We start from the raw sequence: 22,868 nt of genomic DNA on the forward strand, positions 1-22,868 counted from the left end.
CATTTTTTATATCTAAGGCTTTACACGTTTTTCCACATTATAACATCCTTGAAGGGAAGGGTAATCGGTCACAGCAGGCAAGCCATAGTCAGAAGTGGATTTTCTAGTTTTCAGACCCAGAGACCAATATTAATTTAATCTTAAAATGTGTAAACTGAATACTTTAAAACATACATGTTTGGAATGTTGAAGTTTTGTCATTTTTAATATTGTGCTGACGCCCAAAACATTCATAACATCGTATTTTTGTTAAGAATAATATAAGGGTGTATTTTTATAAACTATCAATTATCAAATGAAAATATTCAGGGGGTAGTCTATACCCATCTCAAAAACAAAACTGACTCATCGATCATGAAATGAAATACTCACAATTATATTTCACAGGTAATTCTATGGTATAATCCACACAAATGTTGAAGTTTATTGCATTTTTTATTCCCTGGTACTATTTTTTAAATCTGTTTTTTATTCCTATCTAATTCATTTAAATAATTGCAGTTTTCCCCAACATTACTTTTTTTTTTAAATCCGGTGAAATTGCGACCAAGGCTATGTCTACGTCTTGGCTCCTCTTCTCGCCGATAGTATCAATTTCACGAGATGTCTAGCTAGTAAGCTCTTCGTGAAACAGTTTAGGAAGATCGTAGCATAGTTTGCAGATAAAGTTACGGCTGTCTTGTTGTTGGTTTCGAGAAACTGGCCCCAGGCCCAGAAGGCAGAACACAGCAGAACTGAAGACAGTCTATTTAATTTTATTGAAGAAAAATAATTGGTATTCTAGATTCTATGCCAGTATAAATAAACATGTTATTTAATATTAACCAACGCAAATGCCTCTTTGCTTGGCGATCGCTAAGTAATACTAACTAACTAACACTAAATCATTAATCAATCATGCTTTGAAGCACTTGAACCCATACTGCTTCCGGTCCATGCTCTGTCTACGTATAGCCCGCGCCGCCGAAGTACCCGGCGGTATCGTAACCAACGACAAGGGTCCGTCTGCCTGGTCGGACTTCGAGGAGGAAGGAAGGTCGAAGGCGGGATATGTTTAGGCTGTAATATTTACTGTAATTAGTTTCAATCTATGTCAGCATGGCATTTAAAATGTTTAAGTTACATACCTATCTTCCATGATCCAAGCTAAGAATATTTTACTCCAATAATAATGCCAGCACTGAAGCTTCTCCGCGTTTCATGTTATTTTGTTAGAGATGTTGTTTACTCGATATGTGATCAGCTGACAAAATTTGTGATGATCTTCGACGTCGTCTATAGCTGGCAGCATAACGGATCAGCTTAATGCTAAACGAGCGAGCTGTCAACTCTCAAAAAAATAATAATAGTGGGTTCTTGTATATCGCTCATGTCAGATTTGACCCCCCCCCCCCCCTGCATGGCGCTCCCGATCATTAAAATAAAATGGAGTTGAATTATTTGCATATGGAGCAAACAAATGAGGAATTCATAAACAATATTCTTATTTTGCTTTTTTTATAATTTATTTAATTTGCTTTTATTCGACAATGTCGAGGCAAAGAAATTAAATATATAACGAAGGAAAAATTTACCTGGCAGGATATTACATGAAAGTTGTCAATTAGCTTAATTTCACTGGGGTCCTAAGACATTAAAATTCTATTTCTAATAAAAATTCCAAAGACATTGCTCATAATAGCAAACAGAAGTCATGAACTTCTAATATAGGGGCAACTTGTCCCCGGAAAAATGCACATCAAAGAAATAGAAAGATAACTTGCTTCACAATCAAAATGGGCACTAAACTTTAGGTATGATAATCATCAAATTGCTCATGAAGCCTTAAAATTACAGACATTTACTTTATAATATTGTGTTCAATCGCAATGCGACCTTCCAAACATTCTACTTCTTTAATTTCTTCTTATTCTTCTACCTCTTCTTCTTCTCCTTCCTCTTCTTCTTCTCCTTCCTCTTCTTCTTCTCCTTCCTCTTCTTCTTCTCCTTCCACTTCTTCTTCTTCTTCTTCTTCTTCTTCTTCTTCTTCTTCTTCTTCTTCTTCTTCTTCTTCTTCTTCTTCTTCTTCTTCTTCTCATTCTTCTTCTTCTTCTTCTTCTTCTTCTTCTTCTTCTTCTTCTTCTTCTTCTCATTCTTCTTCTTCTTCTTCTTCTTCTTCTTCTTCTTCTTCTTCTTCTTCTTCTTTCTTCTTCTTCTTCTTCTTCTTCTTCTTCTTCTTCTTCTTCTTCTTCTTCTTCTTCTTCTTCTTCTTCTTCCGGTTCGCTTATAATATACGTAATTGCGCTGTCACAGATTATTTATATAGGCTCATATTTTGTAAATATTGGTAAATTTGTACTTATATGAAAATTAAAAAAATAACATGAAGGATGGCGAAAGTATAAAATAAATCGGACCATTGGGGGTTTCGTGCGAAGGTAACCATTTTTTTCCTATTTGCAAAATTATGAAATTTGATTGATATGGTTATCGTTATATCATGTATTCATACATGTAATGTATCCATTTTCAGCTATCTTGTAAACAACCTAAGTGTATTAGTTAAAGAGCAATTGAATAAAAATTATGTTTATAACAATTTTGGTATCCCGTGCGTTAAGCTATATCAGATTATTAAATGAACGTTTTTAAAAAATGTATTTAATTTGAAAATTCCATTCACCTATTTCTTGTAAATGATCAAGGATGATTCTTGAATGATCAGTTATTTTCATGGGGATACCAATTAATTTGTATTTTACCTGTTATGCTTGTGTATTTATCTATTTTGTTTTTGATGCTGTTATTTGTTTTATTATTACCAAACAGGGCCTCATGGAAGACCACCAAATTGGTGATATGTGCCACCCTGTATACATATCAGAAATAAAATAAAAAGAAATTTGTGAATGTTTGAAATATGAGAATAAGTCTATGCGAATCTCAAGTTGGCAGTTTGGTCAGTCATTGTGACGTAGTCGCAAATAACTCTCCCGGATGGTGTACACAAATATCATATACATTTCTGTTTTTATCCTAAGTGTCTCCTCATTTGGAGGACTGCTCAAATTATTATGGATAACATAATTGTATAGGTATTAAAGACAAAGGAACTCCTGAGTCATATAACTTTTTGACAAACCGATATTTTAGTAATTTTAATTGTGTGTCGGAACAAGCGCGGGGGGAGAGGGGGGGGGGGGGGGGGGGTAGTGAGCACTACTTTTGATTATTGCTCCCAAAAATTTGTACCGGCCTGTTAACACCCCCCCCCCCCCCCCCCCCCCCCCCCCTTGAGCGTAAGGGGAGGGGGCCCGTCTCCTTTTTTTAAACAAAAAGATAAAATTCACGTGTTTTTTGCCAGGAGAGGGGGCACCCCCCCCCCCCCCTGGATCCGCCACTGGGAAAAGATTTAATATAGTATTTTTGAAGATGGACTTTTCTTTCTCTAGCAAATTAAGCTAAGAGCTAGAGCGCACCACGCCCAACAATGCAATACGCACAGGGGATAATCAATGGGCGCGCGCGCGGAGTTTTTTTTTTCTTCAGAAATCACGACCAAATTTTCTACACACGTTTACCACGCCAAAAAATATCATTAAGTTTGGCTGGTAAAATTCTTGTTTACCAGTCGAGTAAAAGAAACATTTTTCCATATTGCAGTTTCGATGGAAACTCGCTGGAACTGATCAACAATCATTTGCATCGTTTGTATGGTAAGATGCTTGTGCTTCGCAGAAACAGAATAATCGGGTTCAGGCAGATCTAGAATAGTCTACGGTAAGTTCTAATCTTCTTGTCTTCTTCTTGTCATCAAATTGCTAATGAAGCCTCCAAATTACAGATCATTATTTTCTCTAAAAATATTTTGTTCAATCGCGATGCAACCTGCCAAATATTGCGAGCATATAAAATTCTTCTTCTTTTCTTCCTCTTATTATTATTCTTCTTCTCATTTTTCTTCTTCTTCTTCTTCTTCTTCTTCTTCTTCTTCTTCTTCTTCTTCTTCTTCTTCTTCTTCTTCTTCTTCTTCTTCTTCTTCTTCTTCATGTTTATTTTCAATCCTGTATTTCTTCCGATAATTTCGAAGATCTGGGCCCTGTCTTACAAAAAGTTTACATCAGTCGCAACTTATTTTCGATTGATATCAATATCGCAACTATGTACATAAGAGCTTGGAGACTGCAAACTTGCGATTGATTTGGGTCTTACAAAGAGTTACGATTGAACCAAATCAATCGCAAGTCCTCCAATCAATCGCAAGTTTGCAGTCTCCTATCTCTTATGTATAGCTGCGATCGATTGTAAGACGGGGCCCAGAGAGAGGTAATAAATGCTGAAATCTTAAACATGAGTACTATTGTGTAGCGTTAGATCTGAGCATAAAGACTTTATGAAACAGGCAGAGAGAGGCACGAGTTGAGCAGACTGAATTAATGACGGTTTTCAATCATTAATCAAGTCTCAACTCTATTTGAATCATAATGCTGTTTACCATTTGTATTTAGGTGTGGCCAGTGGCGTTCGCAGAATTTTTTAAAAGGGGGTGTTTGAAATTCGATGGCATATTTTTTTTAATGACCCAGCGAGGGAGCAAAGCGCTTGCATTTTCGTGGGGGAACAAGGAAATACGATTTTTTTTTTTCCTTTTCTTTCTTTCCAGTGGTGGTGGTAGCGGGAAGAAGCATAGTTATCACTCTGTTTTCCACTGCGTCAAATTTTTAACGGTTAATATTACATGTTATGAGTGTGAACTTGGACAATAATTATTAATGAATTTGGTTACCTGAAGTGTTCCATTTTGGCAACATGCAATAATACTCGGGTCGAAATTGCTTTTCTGGGGGCGAATTTTTCATTTTTCAGGGAGGCAAAAGTGCCCTTCTAGAGCCAAAAATTGCCATATTCCGTTACTAAAATTGGCCAGTCAGGGGCGATTTTTAATTCCTTCAAGGAGGTAAAATTGTCCTTTTCGAAGGGCAAATTCAGTGCCCTTCTAAATTAGATCCCATCACTGTTCAAGCAGGGCGTGGCCCTACTATTGAGTGTTTTTTCCCCTCTGTGTCAATTTTTTACGATTCATTTTCACATGTTTATATTTAACATGGACAATATTGTGAATGAATTTGGTAACCTCAAGTGTTCCATCGGGGAAACATGCATTTGTTAACCCTCAAGGGAACGAAAGTGCCTTTTAGAGCATTATACTTTCCTAGTTACATAGAGTAACCCGTTATTAGGGGCGAAATTTTTATTTTTCTAATGGGACAAAATATGTGCCCTTCTAGGATCAAAATTACCCTATTCGGTTCTTAAGGTGGCCCGTCATGGATGACATTATCATTTTCAAGTGGCATAAAGTGCCCTTCTATAAAGAGGAAAGTGCCCCGTCATGGTCGAAAAATTCTCAGAGCCATTATCGAGTTATATAGTTCAATACAAAAGTTTCCCCGTCAGGGAAAAGGATAATATTTTTCAAGGGGCAAGAGTTTGCTTCTGGAGCCGAAATTGCCCAATGTGGTTATATAAAGTGCCCCCATCATGGTCGAAAAATTATTTTTCAATTCTAGCAAAGTGCCCCCCTAAAGCCAATATTGCGTTATTTCAAGTTGCCCCGTCAAGGGCGAAGGAAATATCCATTATCAAGGGGGCAAAAGTTCCCTTCTATAGCCAAAATTGCTCTTTTTGATAACTTAAAGAAAGAGTTGAGTTCTGGGAAGGGTCAGAAAGTTCAAATAATCTAATTGAGAAATTTGATTAAAGTATTATAAAATACTAATTACACTATTTAAGAGATCCCTTCAAAACAATTCAACCTAAAACTGCACAAAATCCAGTTTTTAGCCACATAAGATCTTTTTATGGTGGCGCACCATCATTACCCCCTTATACTGTTCCGCTTTTTTTTCAGGTTGTAGCCTTTGTCTAAACACTTTTTTTTTTTAAATGTTAGTAAACCTGTCTATTCAGATTTCAGCTGTCGAATTCATTTCCATTAGTATGATGGCATTTCTTAGAAAGCCCGTGTCTTTCTTCGTAGATGCACTGCTTTTTATGCATAATGCTAGACAATAAACTCTTTGCAACGTATACATTTTATATTCCATTTTTTCCTGTTGAAACTGCGCCATGATAGATGAAGTCTTCGCGGGATCAGAGAAAGAGCATGTTCCTCCCCCCAGGGTCCGCCTCTCAAACATCTATCCCAACCCCTGATGGTAGTAGCTCTACACCAGCAGATGCAAAGGCATCCAAGGTATGACAACATTAACTTAAGTATTTGTTTCATTTGCGGAGAAGGGGGCTATGAAAGATTAATTTGAAATATGATAATCATTGACTTTCTGCTGAGAATCAGAATTTTTGAGGCCGTCATTCTAGTCAAGTGTCGCTTATGATGGCGGTCTCCTGCACTTTTCCACAGATTGTTAGGATAATAAATCATTGTAAATTCATAATACTATATTATAGAAATATTGAGTTCGTTATTATTTGTATGTAAATCACATTTTGACATGAATTTATTATTGTTTGCATACAGTATTTGTTTTTTACCTAACGTGTACATTGTCATTTGTTCTTCAGTTATTGTATTTGGAAAAAGGCAGAAATCAAATCAAATCAAATTAAAACAAATATAAATATATATGTGTGTTCAGCAAAAGACAGAACGCCCTTCCGGCACAGCAGATGATAATTTATTTAAATTGACTGGGGAAAACACACACAAAAAGCAGTAAAGCACAAATAGAATTATTATATATATTGTTTTTTTTCTCCTCGAAGGGTATATAGGCCTACATGCATGATGGGGTCGTGTGTCCGGACACTTAACAAAATAATATAGCCGTCAGTTTTGCCTTTGAATTTACGAAAAATATGCATTAAATAGCACTAACTATCATAAATATTTGTCCTTTACAATATTCTTGTTATTGTTTGATTATAAGTCTCAAAATTTTTCTGAAACGTTGCATGTAAACTTCTTCAAATATCTGTTCAATCAACTATCTGGACAGACAACGTCTTACATCTCTAGATTGGGAGTCTAACTTGACTGAATATTTTGTAGGTCATTTTTTCCACATTGTAGGGATCGGTATGAAATCATGATACACCAATCCATAGTTCAATAAAAGCTTGATCATTGTAGTTGGAGCCGAATGAATATCAGCGATGAATAACTTAGAAACGAAGCACAGAGCCATGATAAAATTGACCAATTATATAGAGCTCTTATAGAGGGTTTTACATTCAGGATATTCTACTTCATTATCATTAGAGGATATAAAAGGAACTTTTAGATTTGCACAACGACAACGTGGATTGCTACGATCGACGTCCTTTTAATGCACTGCCTTGAATGGACGTCACACGTATCAGTCCACGCAAATCTAAAAGGCCCTATAAAGTCAATCATCAGTGGCATGGCATGGCGTGAATTCAGGCGATAAAGGGCAACGGTGTTATGGGTGGGGGCAGGGGGCAGGGGGCAGGGGGACCACTCTTACTCTATGGATGAAACGCAATGAATGCAGGACCTTTATGGGTACGATCCGTGTCATTCATTTTTACATAACCTTTCCCCTTCCAATTCCCCCTTTTTTATTATGTTCTTCGTTCGCCATTTGATAAGAGGGGGGGGGGGGGGCACGCGCCCCAAACTCATGCCATTGATTTAGTCAGCGTATGTGTTATGAGACTCGGGTGCATTTTATCATGCAATTATTTGGAGGAGCTGATATAGCGAGAAACATGCAGTTACTAAGGAAGTATGTTTGACTGAATATCAACGCAATCATGCACATGATAATTCGTATGAAAACATCTTCATCACAAAAAGAATGTGTCACTTGCTATAAATATATAGGAACACCTGCCGCGCTCCTTAAAAGACGCACAAAATTACGAAGTCGAAGACATGGGAGTCCACTGGTGTTTTGCAAATGTGATAAAGTCAAGAATTGATTTTTTTTTCCCCCTTCTTCATCATGCCACGCACCGAGCCTTATTTCTTTCTCTTTTTTTGTCTGGGAGCAAGCGGGGCAACGCTGATGCGGGAACAAAGAAACGTGTTAAAAAAATGATCACTTAATATTCCTCTCAAGATCTCCAGGTTACTAATAAATGATGATGATTCACAGCATTATGATGACATACTGTTCATAAACATCAAAGGCACAGGCTCCTCAGCTGAAGTCAGTACTAATATAGTGTTGACTATCAGCGATTCACTACTTTAGTTCTGTAATTATTGAATACATTATTTGTTCAATGGTTAAATGATACTCTGTTATGAGACCTATAAATAGAGAGGGCAACACGTGCATTATCATACTGTTTAGTGTATAGTTAAAACCTGAACCAAGCAATATTCTTTTTTTTTCTTTCATAGTGGCAAGAGAGACACATGGATGGGCACTGAAATACCCTCATTAACAATATACAAGTCATGTATAGAAAATAATTATTGTCTTGGACCCGCAACTCCAATAAATGGGATCCTGTATTATATACGAGTGTAGCAATCACCATTTCCATGATTGTAGTCTCAGTGCCTGTACCGAATGCCCGTAAGATTTGGCACACTACCTTAGTCATTCACAAATAGGTAACCAGGGGAATCCTCGAAAAAGACCCCGAAGTCTGGTTGAGTTCACCCCCAAGCGAGCCCATGAACCAAATGACTGTAACTATTACCACAATTATAAAACGTGCAAGTAATTTAATGAGATATCAACAACATTTCCGTCGTTTTGTTGACAATACTGTATATCTTTTTTTCTAATACCACCATTCCCGAAAAATATATTATTTTATCAAAATAAAATCTCTGCGATATAGAAGTTTTGGACAGGATCCTCTTGTCAAATAATAACTGCTTATGAGCACACCTTGACTGAGAAAAAAGAAAAAAGGAAGACACAAAAACTGATAACTGATTGAAATATGCGTTACAGACAGCATAGCTCGGTAAAAGCCAACATACCAAAATATTTGGAGCACTTTATCTATTTGCGATATGCGCTACTTATTGTCCTTATAACTCTGCCCACTTTTCAACAATCAACACTGCCAATGTATTGTAATAGAACCATAAAGTCTGTTTATCAACAAAAGACAAATCTTCAAAGCTTGCTCGTGCAAGGTTAGATGATGGTTAACCGCAGAACATTGTGTGACCATCCAAAATACACCGTCTATACCACCAGCGGACAAAGACCTAAGACCAATGCCTCACCATGTAACGGTATTATCAACTTATATTGGATTGATCAATATTATAGATTCATGCAAATGAGCGGGCTAAGACCTCCATTGACCGTACGGACTCACCTGTAGAGGAGTATCAAAGGAAATAGCAAGAATTGGACAAGCAATGTACTCCCCCGTTACCACTGTAAATAAAACACGGTGCATCATGGGAAGACTTTAAACCATCCACACTCATCTGATACTTATTGTATCACTTTGATCATCACGACGTGTCTTAAGATGTTTTCTTATAACGTATTTCGACTCGATTTGGAATGAAAATCAGCCTATAAGGAACAGCATTTGTTTAAGGAGATAACCCTTATTTTGTAATAAAGTGCAAACTGGTATATTATATCCGGGCTCGAGCGAAAGATGTATCTGAGTTCGAACCCCAACACTCCTGACCCTGGGTCGGTGAAACGGGGTGGTGGTGGTGGTGGTGGTGGTGGTGGTGGAGGGCCTGGATGGCGAGGGAGATCAAGCAGGATGACGGCGAGATCGAGTTACATATCCGACGATGACAGTAATGATTCTGACTCTGATTCACAGGGTTCGAAGACTTCGATGTCGGGTAAGCAGGAGGTTGGAGCACGCCTCGAAGATGAGATGAACAACGATCATTTACAGAAACTACAGGAAATATTCGAGGTGAGCATGTTATATTATTTTGTTCCTCTTCTTCTGCTTCTTCTCAAGTTCTCTCGTCCTCTTATTTGTCTCTGTGCTCTTTCTTAATATGTTTTTGTTTTTTCTGGTTGCCCTTCTTCATCCATTCCATAGGAATTATTCTACATAAACTAGTATATTTTACTATAGAGTCATTAGTATATAACCAATCAATCATTGAATTTACTCATTTAAAACGTATTTTTATTTGTAAAGTCATCAATGCAAATACATTTTCACTTTGATTCTTTAATGATGGATTTATGAAGTCAGATTATCAAAATCACATATTTACCTCAGCCTTATTGGCGTGACGGAAAGATTCTTGTCAATGATATAGATTTTATTTGAAATAGTTTTTTGATGTGTTAAACATTATCTTTTTACTTCCCATAATATTATGAGGCAAAAACCTCACGATTTATCAAAACAATATCTAGATTAAAATCTTGGAATAAACGAAAGAATAATTACTCTGACCCAAACTACTACTAATCATAATCCCGCAAACTTCATTCTTATTGATGTCGGTGAAACTTAATAACAACGAGAAGCATTTTATTGGAACGATACAAGAGGCGGCATTGAAATATTTGATTATACATGTACATTTAACAGTATAATTTTCTATAATAAATATAAAAAATAAGTTAAAATAGCTATCTTAATGCACTATGTTACTACAATCGTATAGCTAAAAGTGACCAAAACAGATGCGTTTTCAAAAGACTCTTGAACGATTCTACAGTAGCTGTTCTTTCCGTATATATTATAGTGGTGCTCAGTTATAGACGAAACCATTGAATAGATACAGAGGTATTGTAACTTTGAGAGGATTTAGGGCTTAGAAGAGAGATGACGCACTTGTCAATGAGAATCCCTTCTTAAATCTTAAAAGCGGCTCTCGATCCTTTGTGAACCACTGAGATACTTCTTCTAATTCCAATAACAAATAGTAAACAAAGGAACAGTGGATAGAATCTAGAAACTCTCGTTAAGAACGTTAGCATAGAAAACAGAATCCTTGTAAAGAAGAGCGTGCAAATAGACTGACCAATCTAGTGTAAATGCACTGAATGGAGCAGCACGATATCATTTATTTGCCGAAATAGATTCTTTTAAAAAGTATTTTTAATTCAATTCGTTTTACCTTGTTAAGCAATAAAATGTCAGGAAGCCTGACCACTACATAAAAATACTTGATGCAATTGCCTGTGTTGCCCGGGGGATGTGATCTCAGGGAGAGGACGGGAGGTAGATATACATTCAGCGTGCCAAGCAAACATAAAACTAAAATAGCGAAATGAATTTGAAATCACAACTCGATATTGAGATTGGGTGACTAACCTTGTCTTTCATTTCTCTTCTAACTCATTTTAGCATCCAATGGGAGCAAAGTACACTCTATTTAATAATATCAATTCGCTAGCTAAAATCAGACCAACTATAGATCGAAGGATTAGAAGAGGGGGAGGGAGTGGGGCAAAACAGACAGAGAAAGAATTAGAGAAGAGGGGGAGGGGGCAAAACAGACAGGGGGAGAAATGAGAGAAGAGAAAGGAGTAGAGTGGGGTGGCTATAGGAAATTACCATGGCAGAGCGGAAAAGCACCAAATTTTGCATAAACACTCCCGTTGACCTAGACTGTATACCTGTCAATATCAGTCGAGGTGCTCTTTTTTCAAAGCCACTCGATGTGTAAATCACAGAAATCCAAAATGGCCGACATCCACTATCATACAACAATTATGTTTCAGGCTCAATCATTTTATGAACATATTGTTTTGTTTGATGCAAATGAAATTTGGAGAGCATTGCACATATCCTTTCATATTCCATGGCAAATTGTTCCCTACTCAAATCTCTCAAGTTGGACTCTTGTTTTATAATATTGTTGTTTTGGCATTGATTTTGTTTATTATAGGAAGCTGATGAAGATGGCGGTGGTGGTTTGGATATTGATGAGTTCCGTGGTGCAATGCGTAAGATCATGGGTGAGGGAATGGTAAGTCTGCATGTAGCAATCCTTCCTTTACAGTAAAATCTCACACTAATTTCAATAAATGATTTTTCGTTCAACGCAAAAGCCATGACCTTCTTAACCCTCAATAATTGAATGAACAATTTTGTCAGTATGACCGATTTTCTTGCAGTAAAATTGCATCTCTCTATTATCATTTAAGCCAAAGTATTTATTATTGTGGATGTACCCTTACAATACTCTATTGATCGTTATGTTGTAAAATTTATTGCAATATCATATTTAATGTATTTTTAAAGTTGTTTGTATAGCCACATGTAGTAATCACGATTTGTTTTAAACCAAGAATAACTCAAAAATATTCCATTACTTAAGAACAAAATATAAAATATTCCTAACTAAAGCCCCTAAATGGTTAATCTTACTTTCTGAAACCATTTAGTCAGGTCACTATCATTTCATATTTTTCACTATGTTGATTTAAAACAATGTTCGAAGTAATAACGCATCAATTTGAGCCATACTTCTCCGCTGTTAACATGGTTTAACCTTAATTTAATCCGGTTAGGAATATTCATTCTGAGGCACTTATGACTCGAGTTACTGGATGAGTAAAGAAGGTTTGTTGACGGAATACAGTGAATGATTATTACGTTCTTCATATACTGTGCTATATAATCATGATCTTTAAGCGTTTCTTTGATATATCCGTTTCAATAATAATTAAATTTGTTCGTTTTGCATGCTTCTATTACATACAACAGGATGAAGTAAGTTAACCAGTTCCTTGTAATTACTGTTCAGTCCATCACCTGCATTTACAAAGCAGCACTCACTACATCCTTTAATACGCATCCATTATGTTTAGTTATGCACTACATCACTGGACACCTGCACTTGTGACGTCATGCACTAAAGATTATGGTGAAGCGGGAAAATCGAGACTTTTCCACCAATTTTGCCGATTATGCGACTGTTTCAATCGATGTGGTTAAATGTTACAATATTATACAATCATGTATACTTTATCAGCTCTAAACAATGTCTAACATAATGAGTCCAGGGTATGCGGTTGCACCTTTAACAGCAGTGGGATACAAGCCCATGCCACCAAATGGACTGGTGAATCTTTCATTACTAACATGGTGCCAGCGATGGGATACAAACCCATGCATTGCCATTGAACTGACTGGTGACTCTTTCATTAATAACATACGGTGGCAGCGGTGGGATACAAACCCATGCCACCAAAATGACTGGTGAATCTTTCATTACTAGCATGGTGGCAGCACTGGGATACAAACCCATGTCACCAAAACGCCTGGTGACTCTTTCATTATTAACATGGTGGCAGCGGTGGGATACAAACCCATGCTACCAAAATGACTGGTGAATCTTTCATTACTAACATGGTGGCAGCAGTGGGATACAAACCCATGTCACCAAAACGCCTGGTGACTCTTTCATTATTAACATGGTGGCAGCGGTGGGATACAAACCCATGCTACCAAAATGACTGGTGAATCTTTCATTACTAACATGGTGGCAGCAGTGGGATACAAACCCATGTCACCAAAACGCCTGGTGACTCTTTCATTATTAACATGGTGGCAGCGGTGGGATACAAACCCATGCTACCAAAATGACTGGTAAATCTTTCATTACTAACATGGTGGCAGCAGTGGGATACAAACCCATGTCACCAAAACGCCTGGTGACTCTTTCATTACTAACATGGTGGCAGCAGTGGGATACAAACCCATGCCGTCAAAACGCCTGGTGACTCTTTCATTATTAACATGGTGGCAGCGGTGGGATACAAACCCATGCCATCAAAATGACAAGTGACTCTTTCATTACTGACTTGGTGGGAAGTGATTTAAAAACCCATATCATCAAAATGAAACTGAGCCCTAACACCATTATCCATCAAAATACCAAATACCCTAACGGTTATCTAGAGGCGTTACCTTAGCAGGGCATATTCGAGTGCCCGTTTTTATTTATATAAATAATGTTTTCAACGGGAAACCGTTAAAAACGAATCAAACTAAAACTCACAGGACACTATATGTAAAACATATTTTGTATCTATACAATGTATACCTGATTCTTTTTATCCTGATTAAATATATTTCAATTAATAAAATAAATAAATATGATCCGACTACGATCCGATTTTAGAAGAATTTGCAATAGCATTAAATTTGAAACGTACATTCAAACATGTAAAAATGAGGATCTGAATAGTCATACGATTGGGCAAGTGTGCAGTGGGCTTTAATTAGGCAACTCAAACTGCCAACATGGAACTTAAGCAATTAATTAAAATTGTAATGAACGTATTGGGAAAGTAGCAGTTATAGTCGTTTTTATACTGACAGTCGTTTTGTTACTGACAGATGCCCGTCTTTGCGAATAAAAATGTTTTACATGGAGACCATTATCCACGAATCAAAATTTGGCAACCAAAACTACGTAAAGGAAGCCTACATGCAACTTCTACAAGTTTATTAAATTGTAATAAACTTTGAAACAATGGCTAAAATATCATCATGAATGGTGGCGGGACATGTAACGAACATTCGGCAGCTCCAGACATGCCAGAGTGTTGCATTGATTTTTTGTTTTGTTTTAAAGATCAGAAGTTAACCCCCAAAATAAGAACAAAACTTGAAATGAATGAAACTGAACAACTTACCGTTTGTGAAGTATTCCAGATCTCATGTAAAATATCCAGAATTTCGGATACATTTAGGTTCGTATTACAATGGACCTATGAGACGAGGTCTTTCCTGTCATGTGCCAGCTAGGTAATCTTCGGACTACCGGCATCAAGTTTCCGCAACGTTGGTATCCAAACTTTTATCTTAAAGGTAATACAAAGTTTTGGGAAATTTTTGAAAATTGGGTGGGTAGTAATTCTTTACAATGTTGATATATTTGGATGCCCCTGTGGATGTATTATAAGCACTAAACAAATTAGCCCCTAAAACACTTCTGCTTTCGAAACAACTTGAATATAAAAATTTACCGGTACTCCCGGTAAATTTTGAGAAATTTCAAATAGCGCCTACGGCCGTACAATGGTAGCTGCGACCATGAAAATCTCAGAATATGTAGTTGTGGTATATAATATCTAAACGGGAATAGCTAATCTGTCGATTTTAGTCAAGAAACATTGTTTCATAGCTAAATTAATATCTTGACCTTGAGAGGGAGCTATACAGCATAAAGAGTTTATTATTTACAATTTCATAACTTTAGACTCGATTTCAACTACAACGATCAATGAATATTGTAGGACCGCATATGCTTCCAATATGTTCATTTGAACCAAATTCATGACCCCATACCTAAACTTTGTAATACCTTTAAATAGAAAGACTAATAGGAAATTACTTAACGTAAACACATTGTGTGACTATGATACGTACATTGTCAAACGCAGCTTCGATAATAATTATGTACATGTATGTTTACGGAGTAGACAAAACTCATGCTAAATATGTCGAAGACTGAGGTAGTCAATTTTACCTTGCGATTTCGTAAAAACTTCTGTAAGAGATCTTGGTATCATACTTGATAGCAAAAAAGACAAATGGACGGACATATTCGTAATGTACATATATCGTGTGACCTCGTATGGAATATACAATATAGATATATTAAGGCGATATCTTGACCAGCGTTTTTCAGCCGTGGTGCCGCATGAGAAACTGATTTTCGATTTTGATCGTTCGCTTCGCTCGCTCGCACATTTTAAAAACAAAATGTGTCCGTAACTGTGTACATGGCACTTGATGTGTACCAAAGTGATGGAAAATGAATCTTCTGTAATGATTGTGGGATTAGGGTGACGCGAAAAAAATTATTTCTCAAAAAGGCGCCGTGACTATAAAAAGGTTTTAAAAAAACGCTGATCTATAGACCATCATTCCACTGAACGTTACTTTTGTATCATCACACTCATATTATTGTAAGTCTCCTTTTGGGTTTTCCATCAACACATTGAGTGCTAAGAGCAAAAATACCATGTATTATCTGATATCTTACCTTAACTACTAACCTATATCTCTTGTCTTCCATTTCCCTATAATGGTATGACAATAAATATTGACCCCATCACTTCTCCCCGGCCACCCTTCTTTACCGTACCAAGTACTTTGTATGTATGTCACACTCACAGAGAAGGGCAGAGAAGATTTGTTGCGTTATACTGAAAGTTAACATGGTTTTAAACCTTATTTCATGTTCGAAAATTCAAACCTTCAGGGGGGGGGGGGGAGACGTGTATACAATATTTGCACCTTTCACACACCAGCAACAATAGATTAATGGTTTAGATCAAACAACAGCACAATGTTCTCATGTTGTAAAATTATGGGTTCTTTATTTTCTGTTATGTTTTCTCTTACACATTATACATCTTGATTAACCGTAAAAACTTTCGGAACAGCCATTGTAAAACCGAAAACGGTTCATCCAAGTATTCAACATGCGAAGAGTGAAATATGACATTGTCCTTCTAAATTTGTAATTAATTGTTGATTTAACACTTGGTGTTTTAGAGTGTGATCTAAAATGATTCATAGTTACATGTACCCTGAAATTCACTTTGAGATACTGATACTTTTTGTGTGTTCACTTTTAATTATCACACCTGTATTGGATGTCATGACTTGTGTGCCGATTTTTTACCTTTCTTTTTACTTAATAATTAAACTACTCCTTTAATAACTGTCGTATAATTAAACTACTCAATCAATATCTGTCGTATCTGCCCGACTAACTTGCTGTTCTATAGACACTAACTGCGATAGATTTTTTTTACATGCTAAACGATATAATGATCTGGTTAATGTTCAGGGTTATTATACAACCTAACTGTGTTGACAAAGCGGCTATACCTTATCACGATTGTCTGCACTACAAACAATGAATAAACATTGGAGCATAAATTATGTTCTTACTTCTTTAAGCATTAGAATAGTTCGGGGTCTTAAATGAAATAGAATGCAAGACAAAATTAGGACTGCGTTGTCAGGTTTTGACTCTTTCAAAATTAAAAATTAAAAAATATATATATACATTTTTGGAAGATCGCAAAGTGACCACGAAACAATGCGCTGTTATCATTTATCGATATAGAAATGATGAACTCTCAGCAGGCGTTTGTGACTCTCTCTCTCGCTCTGTTTCTTTCCCTCTCTGATCAACTGAGTTTGATGCGCTGTCATATAAAAAATACTAAGAAATTGATTATTATTTTATTGTCAAACTCATATTAGTTTAAATTTATCACATGAATGAAAAAAAGCAAAGTGAATTCATCTTGCAATAGCGCGCCTTTATATTTCCTTCATGATAATTAATAAATGTACATATAGCTACTCAACAAAAATCAAGTTGACCTTTAACCAATCGTTGTCCATCAAAATGACTGTGACAATATGGTTAATTCTTGATAAATAAAGTTTATATCTTATCAGAATGTTATTGATCAATCTATATGACTCTTTAAACTGATCAATAAAGTTCTGAGAAGATATTATCTATCACGAAAAAAGCACATAATTATTGGCATAATCATTTCATAAAAAGAGGTAACTAAAAGTAATTTTACTTTATGGGCACCAATGCATTTTGGACGCATGTAGATTTAATTGTGCACACACAAAAAACATAAAACATGTAAAGGGTGAAACTTTGTGAGTGAGAATTACATTTCGGCCTATTCAGTATACACTGAAATCATAACATGTTGTGTGGTTTGTTTCTCAGGTTGACGATAAGGAGTTAGCGATCGTCTTCATGAAAGTTGACGCAAACTGCGACGGAACTGTTGACTGGGTGAGTATAGCATCTGATGTCATTCATAGATAGAGTCACTCATAACGTTTTACAAACTTTGATTATAATAAGACATGTTGCACACGAGGCGTCGATCATTCGATCGCGTCATCCCTTTCGGGGTAAGCATTCCACATTGTGTGGTTTGGATCAGTAACTTTTGATTCAAAGCCCTGAAAATATACCACATGAATGAAAAGAAGGGGCAACTATTTCTGCGCATTTTATGTCCATCATTGTTACATGACTACATTACGTTTGGCGCCATACATTTTTAAAAAAGTACAAGCTTTAAAATCCTTAAAATGGCAATACATTGAGAAGTTCCAAATAATTTTTTTCTAACAATATGTGATCAATTAATCCTAAAATAATCCAAGTCCTGAGTCTGAGTTGCCCCCCCCCCCCAAAAAAAAAAAAGAGAAGAAGATTGATTTGGTACAAATATCTACAAACGTGAAGGAAGAAGTATTATGCAGTTTGGTTGCTTTGTAGAACCAAAGGCGGATCCAGGGTTTTGTGGGGGGGGGGGAAGACATATACTTAAGACCCATATGACCCACCCCCCCCCCCCCCCGTCCCCGATACACCTTTATTGCTGGGTGATGATGTTAGAGATCCTAATATTCTCCGTTACGTGACTGTTAATCATGCTAATAGTGGGTTAATTAGGCCTGTTTATGTTTCTTATCCTGATACATGTTTATGTGTAAAATGTGGATAGATAAGTGTATCCACTAAAAACAGAGATATACACACCAATATCAAATAGAAATGGGATTTCTTTATCTTAACCGATACAAAAAGCTGATCTACACATCTTAATGTGTTTCCCCTTAATATCCTCTCCAAATTTGTTATAACACTTAAATCCAAGATGATAAACCTGTATTTTTGTTGTTCTAATTTGTTATTCTTGACAGGACGAGTATTTATCCTACATGCTTCTGGAGTACCAAGAGAGAGATCACATGAGTAATCTATTTAAAGATGTAAGTTATACTTAAACAGTCCCGCATCATCATGATTGTTTATAACACACGATACGTAATTTGTTCATTGAATCTCAAACATATTAAAAATGTATGACAATTAATACGTCCGATTCACATTGTTTTTTGTTTTCGGTATAGGAATTATCTTTACTTAAAAATGTGTTTATTCATAAGATAGTACAAACAAGATGTAACGCATGTATGATCGTTTTTGTGCCGTACCATGTCAGGAATATGTTAAACAAAAATATTATCTACTACTAAAGACTTAACCTTCATCATTAAACAGGCGTAGATCTTTCTAAAAATAAAACACTCATTGATTTACATGTTAACCATATTTTATAGTGTAGTTTCATAATACGTTACTGCTTCAGTGGGAGCTCATAAGATAGGATTTCTTGAATTATAGGGATTGCTAAATCAAATTGTTGCTTGTCGCAATTGACTGGTCGTCACGTTTGAGTGAAAGAGGAAGTTTGATGGAACATGAAATATAAAGCTATATGTTTGAAAGTTTGAGGCTCTAAAACTTAACAGAATAAGGCTGGTAAATCCATGGAAGATAACAAAAAGTGTGAAGCATTTAAAAGGGAAAACCTGACAAAAAGGAAGGTTAACAATTAAACCTCAAAATGTTTTAATTTCATTCTTAAAAATAAATTATTATGACATAATTGTAACACATTAACAATGTATGCAAACATTTGGTTTACCAAGGCCACTATTTGTACCCTAAGAATGTCCTTAGCACTTAGTAATTAATTAAACTGAATGATTGTACACAAAAAAAGAAGATAAAATTTGTTTTCCACATTGCCACGTCGAGTCATAATAATGTTTTCTTATTTTATCTGATATGCTACATTCTTTTGTTTGGTATACAGCGAGTAAGTAAACTCAAAGTTTCGATGTCATATAGATGTGATGTGAATATAATATCTAACTAGCTTAGAGTTGTATGCCTTATCCATTATTTTGCAATAGAAACTTTTGATTGTGTTTTTTTATCAACTTGAATTTTTTGTTTTCAAAGAGAATTTCATATAATTACATTGATGAGAAGGATGCTCGAGACAAGAAGAGGGGGAGGAAGTGTTGTCATGGCGCCGAAGTCAGTAACCCCTCGTATAAGGGAAAATTCTGACTTTAATAATGGCTGATGATGATGAATGACATAGATAGCCTGTGTTACCTACATTTTACAACAACGACGGTTTCATTATATTTGTATACTGGTGTGAAGCATTAGACTTCCATGTCATTATACATGTATTAATAATTATGTCTAGTCCATGTTTGATGTGCTTTGCTGTGCCTGACAATCTATATCCAACCCCTTAGTATATTGTGTTTAATATGCATTGATTTATGATGAGGATACTTTTGCAAGGCGTATGAAGGAAATAATGCTGAATTTAATGATGATAATGATGATGAAAAGTATAGACGGTCTGTGTTATTTTCATTTTACAACAATGTTTCGTCACCACATTAAATCATTAAGAATGCCAACGCTAGGATTGATGGTGAGCGGGATTAAGATAGGGAACAATCTTTCAAAATGTAATCTACGCTGACAGTCCCGGGACAGTCCAGAGAACTTTCAGGGACTACTTCTAAGGCATCTAATGCCCTTATCCCAATAAACAAAAGTTGTCCTCCTCACACCACTTGTAATCTTTGGTTCATTTTCATGATAGGAAACGTAGCCCTTTGAAGATTAACAGAAGAAGGAGAATAGACAACTGATCATAATGTTTACAAAAAATAACAAATAATCGTTATTATTGTCTTCTTGGCCATTGTCATCCGAAGCCCCATGTTCAAGTCGATGTGAATATTATGTGAAATGGGATCGTTTTTCTGAGCAGTCTCTGTATAGCTTATAGCTAATATATGTGTGCTTGCTGCAGGCGCGGATCCAGGATTTCTTAGGGGAGGGGGCCCAACTTTTTTTTTTTTTTGCTCCCGAAAATTTGAAAATCGCGCCGGCCGAAAAGTCGCTCAGTGGGGGGGGGGGGGGGGGGGTACAGAGCACAATTTTTTTTTTTTTTTTTTTTTTTTTTTTTTTTTTTTTTGCTCCCGAAAATTTGAAAAACGCGCCGGCCAAAAATTCGCTCAGTGGGGGGGAGGGGGGGGGGGGGGGGGGGGGGGGGTAGTGAGCACATTTTTTTTTTTTTGATCCTCAAAAAAATTTCAATTTGCACCCCCCCCCCCTTGAGCGCCAGGGGGGGGGGGGGGGCCCAACCCCCAAAAAAGGTAAAAATCACGTGATTTTACATGATTTTTTTCTCAAGGGGTGGGGGGGCCCGGGCCCCCCCCCCCCCCCCCTGGATCCGCCACTGGCTTGCTGAACTGGTCCTCATATTCATCAGCGTTCATTAAATTATACAACATAATATGAAGTTTAAATACAGGCCAATCAGTTAATTAAATAGCACAGGCTGCTTTTTGAAATTGTTATGATTTAAATTAGGTAACTTATGAAGGGGATGCTAGATCTTCCCGTCCCGCCTAGATTATAGGCGGAGAGGTCGAATATGGATAGGGACTGCAAAATCGAAAAAGCAACGAAAACGAGCATACTAAAGCTTTTCGTCTTGCCGTAATCGGAGTAAATCGCAAGAATGAATTGATCGCCGAAATCAGACAATATAATCGAAAGCTAAAGGAACAAACGCACGAAAGATTAAAGGGGTGTGATTGGCCGACGGATATTTGTGAGGGGGGGGGGGGGTGGGGACGCGCATAAAAATCACATCGGAACTTCTAGTTAAAACCCTCCTGCCATGCAGTCCCGCCGCTGAGATGGATGGAAAGACTTGAATTATCATGTCAGGAGGAACCGTGTAGGGATTAACTCGCCGTTTTTAATATTTCAGCTTTGAGACAATTCTGGACCCCCCCCCCCTTGAGCCGAGAAGCCAATTTGTTTTATTGCTCAGTAAACGCTAATTAAACGGTGTTACTCCTTTATATAAATTATAGATGCGGAAATAGTGTTAACAATTATTATGGTGTCGGTGTATCCCATATATCTCCTCGCTAGCATGTAATATGAGCACTTTGAAGTGTATTCAGCGACAATGAGTTCGCCGGTATATGCCTACTTAAACTTTTAAAAACCTTTCGATGGTACTTAATTGCTCTCAATTACCATCAACAGAAATATGTCTCCAGTGCATGGGCTTTCAACAGTAATATGGCACTAAGTATGTTTTCCTTGATACGGTCTATTTCATTATTTCCCGACTGCTTTTCTAAACCAGTTTGGTATGATCTTAACCTTGAGTAAACAGATAGCTTCAGTCTCTTATATACCACTGGCTGATCCTTTTGAGACTACGTCTAGCTCCGATGACAAGGTTGACAACTAGGTTTCAGTTTTATCGAAGAATTCCCCATGCATACCAGTCTGTTACTTCATTCTATCTTAAAGTAAACCTATGTATTTGATGTTTTCTTTATCTTTTTTTAACGTGCAGATTCCGTTTCCCAAACCTCTGAAAAACATCTTCAGGTAAGGTTTCATTGATTAAGCATAAAAGGGTATAGAAAAAATAAAAATGCACGTCAGTGACGTCGTGATTCAGAGAGAAAAAAGAGTGTTTAATCTTTTAGCCTAAGTATAACTTTATACAAAAATAATATTGAAAGGTTAAAAAACAAACTAATGTGTGTAGATGCATTTGATGATTCGGATTCTTGCCAATAATCTGTTTTCGATCCAAACATTTTGTTTAACTACACATCAAATCATTTAGTAAAGAACGACTTTAACTTTGTGTAATTTATTTTCCATGAATTTAGTAATCACCGTGACATGATTGCTAAGATCGGTTTCTATCAGACCATCAACCTGCGTCACGGGGGTATTGCAGATGAAGGCGAAACTAATGGAAGACATATCTCGGTCAGCAAAGAAGGCATCATTAACTTCTGGAACATGGAGATGAATCTCCTTAAATCGGTCACGGTCTGTATTATCCTCCACTTCCCTCCCCTTCAAATACTTCTAGTTCCCAAAAATCATCACCATCATCGTCATCTTCATTATCATCATTACCAACACCATCATCACCATCATCATCATCACTATCATCATCTTTATTTAAATAATGAAGATGTTTCCA

At 36.6% G+C, this 22,868-nt stretch overlaps 2 protein-coding genes across 6 annotated transcripts in view; one reads left to right on the forward strand and one right to left on the reverse strand.

Annotated features, from left to right (window-relative positions):
- Window positions 1-14,663, reverse strand: part of LOC100892670 (equilibrative nucleoside transporter 1) — a 36,015-nt gene extending 21,352 nt beyond the window's left edge. Inside the window, exon 1 of one of the 2 annotated variants that reach the window (XM_030999394.1) lies at window positions 14,586-14,663. In XM_030999394.1, coding sequence (XP_030855254.1) covers window positions 14,586-14,638 — 53 coding nt within the window. In that variant the 5' untranslated portion in view covers window positions 14,639-14,663. Of the gene's footprint in view, window positions 1-1,127; window positions 1,263-14,585 lie in introns of those variants that run through there. The other variant, XM_030999395.1, reaches the window with a different exon arrangement.
- Window positions 6,101-22,868, forward strand: part of LOC589738 (WD repeat-containing protein on Y chromosome) — a 30,305-nt gene continuing 13,537 nt past the window's right edge. Inside the window, exons 1-9 of one of the 4 annotated variants that reach the window (XM_030999392.1) lie at window positions 6,101-6,235; window positions 9,787-9,885; window positions 11,828-11,908; window positions 12,649-12,654; window positions 17,669-17,737; window positions 18,661-18,729; window positions 19,620-19,622; window positions 22,221-22,255; window positions 22,546-22,711. In XM_030999392.1, the coding sequence (XP_030855252.1) occupies window positions 6,116-6,235; window positions 9,787-9,885; window positions 11,828-11,908; window positions 12,649-12,654; window positions 17,669-17,737; window positions 18,661-18,729; window positions 19,620-19,622; window positions 22,221-22,255; window positions 22,546-22,711 (648 nt within the window). In that variant the 5' untranslated portion in view covers window positions 6,101-6,115. Of the gene's footprint in view, window positions 6,236-9,155; window positions 9,230-9,307; window positions 9,886-11,827; window positions 11,909-12,648; window positions 12,655-17,668; window positions 17,738-18,660; window positions 18,730-19,619; window positions 19,623-22,220; window positions 22,256-22,545; window positions 22,712-22,868 lie in introns of those variants that run through there. The other 3 variants (XM_011673505.2, XM_011673500.2, XM_011673502.2) reach the window with 3 other exon arrangements.

Source organism: Strongylocentrotus purpuratus, unplaced genomic scaffold (genome assembly GCF_000002235.5).
Source record: "Strongylocentrotus purpuratus isolate Spur 01 unplaced genomic scaffold, Spur_5.0 spur5_scaffold_5, whole genome shotgun sequence".
Classification (NCBI taxonomy): domain Eukaryota; kingdom Metazoa; phylum Echinodermata; class Echinoidea; order Camarodonta; family Strongylocentrotidae; genus Strongylocentrotus; species Strongylocentrotus purpuratus.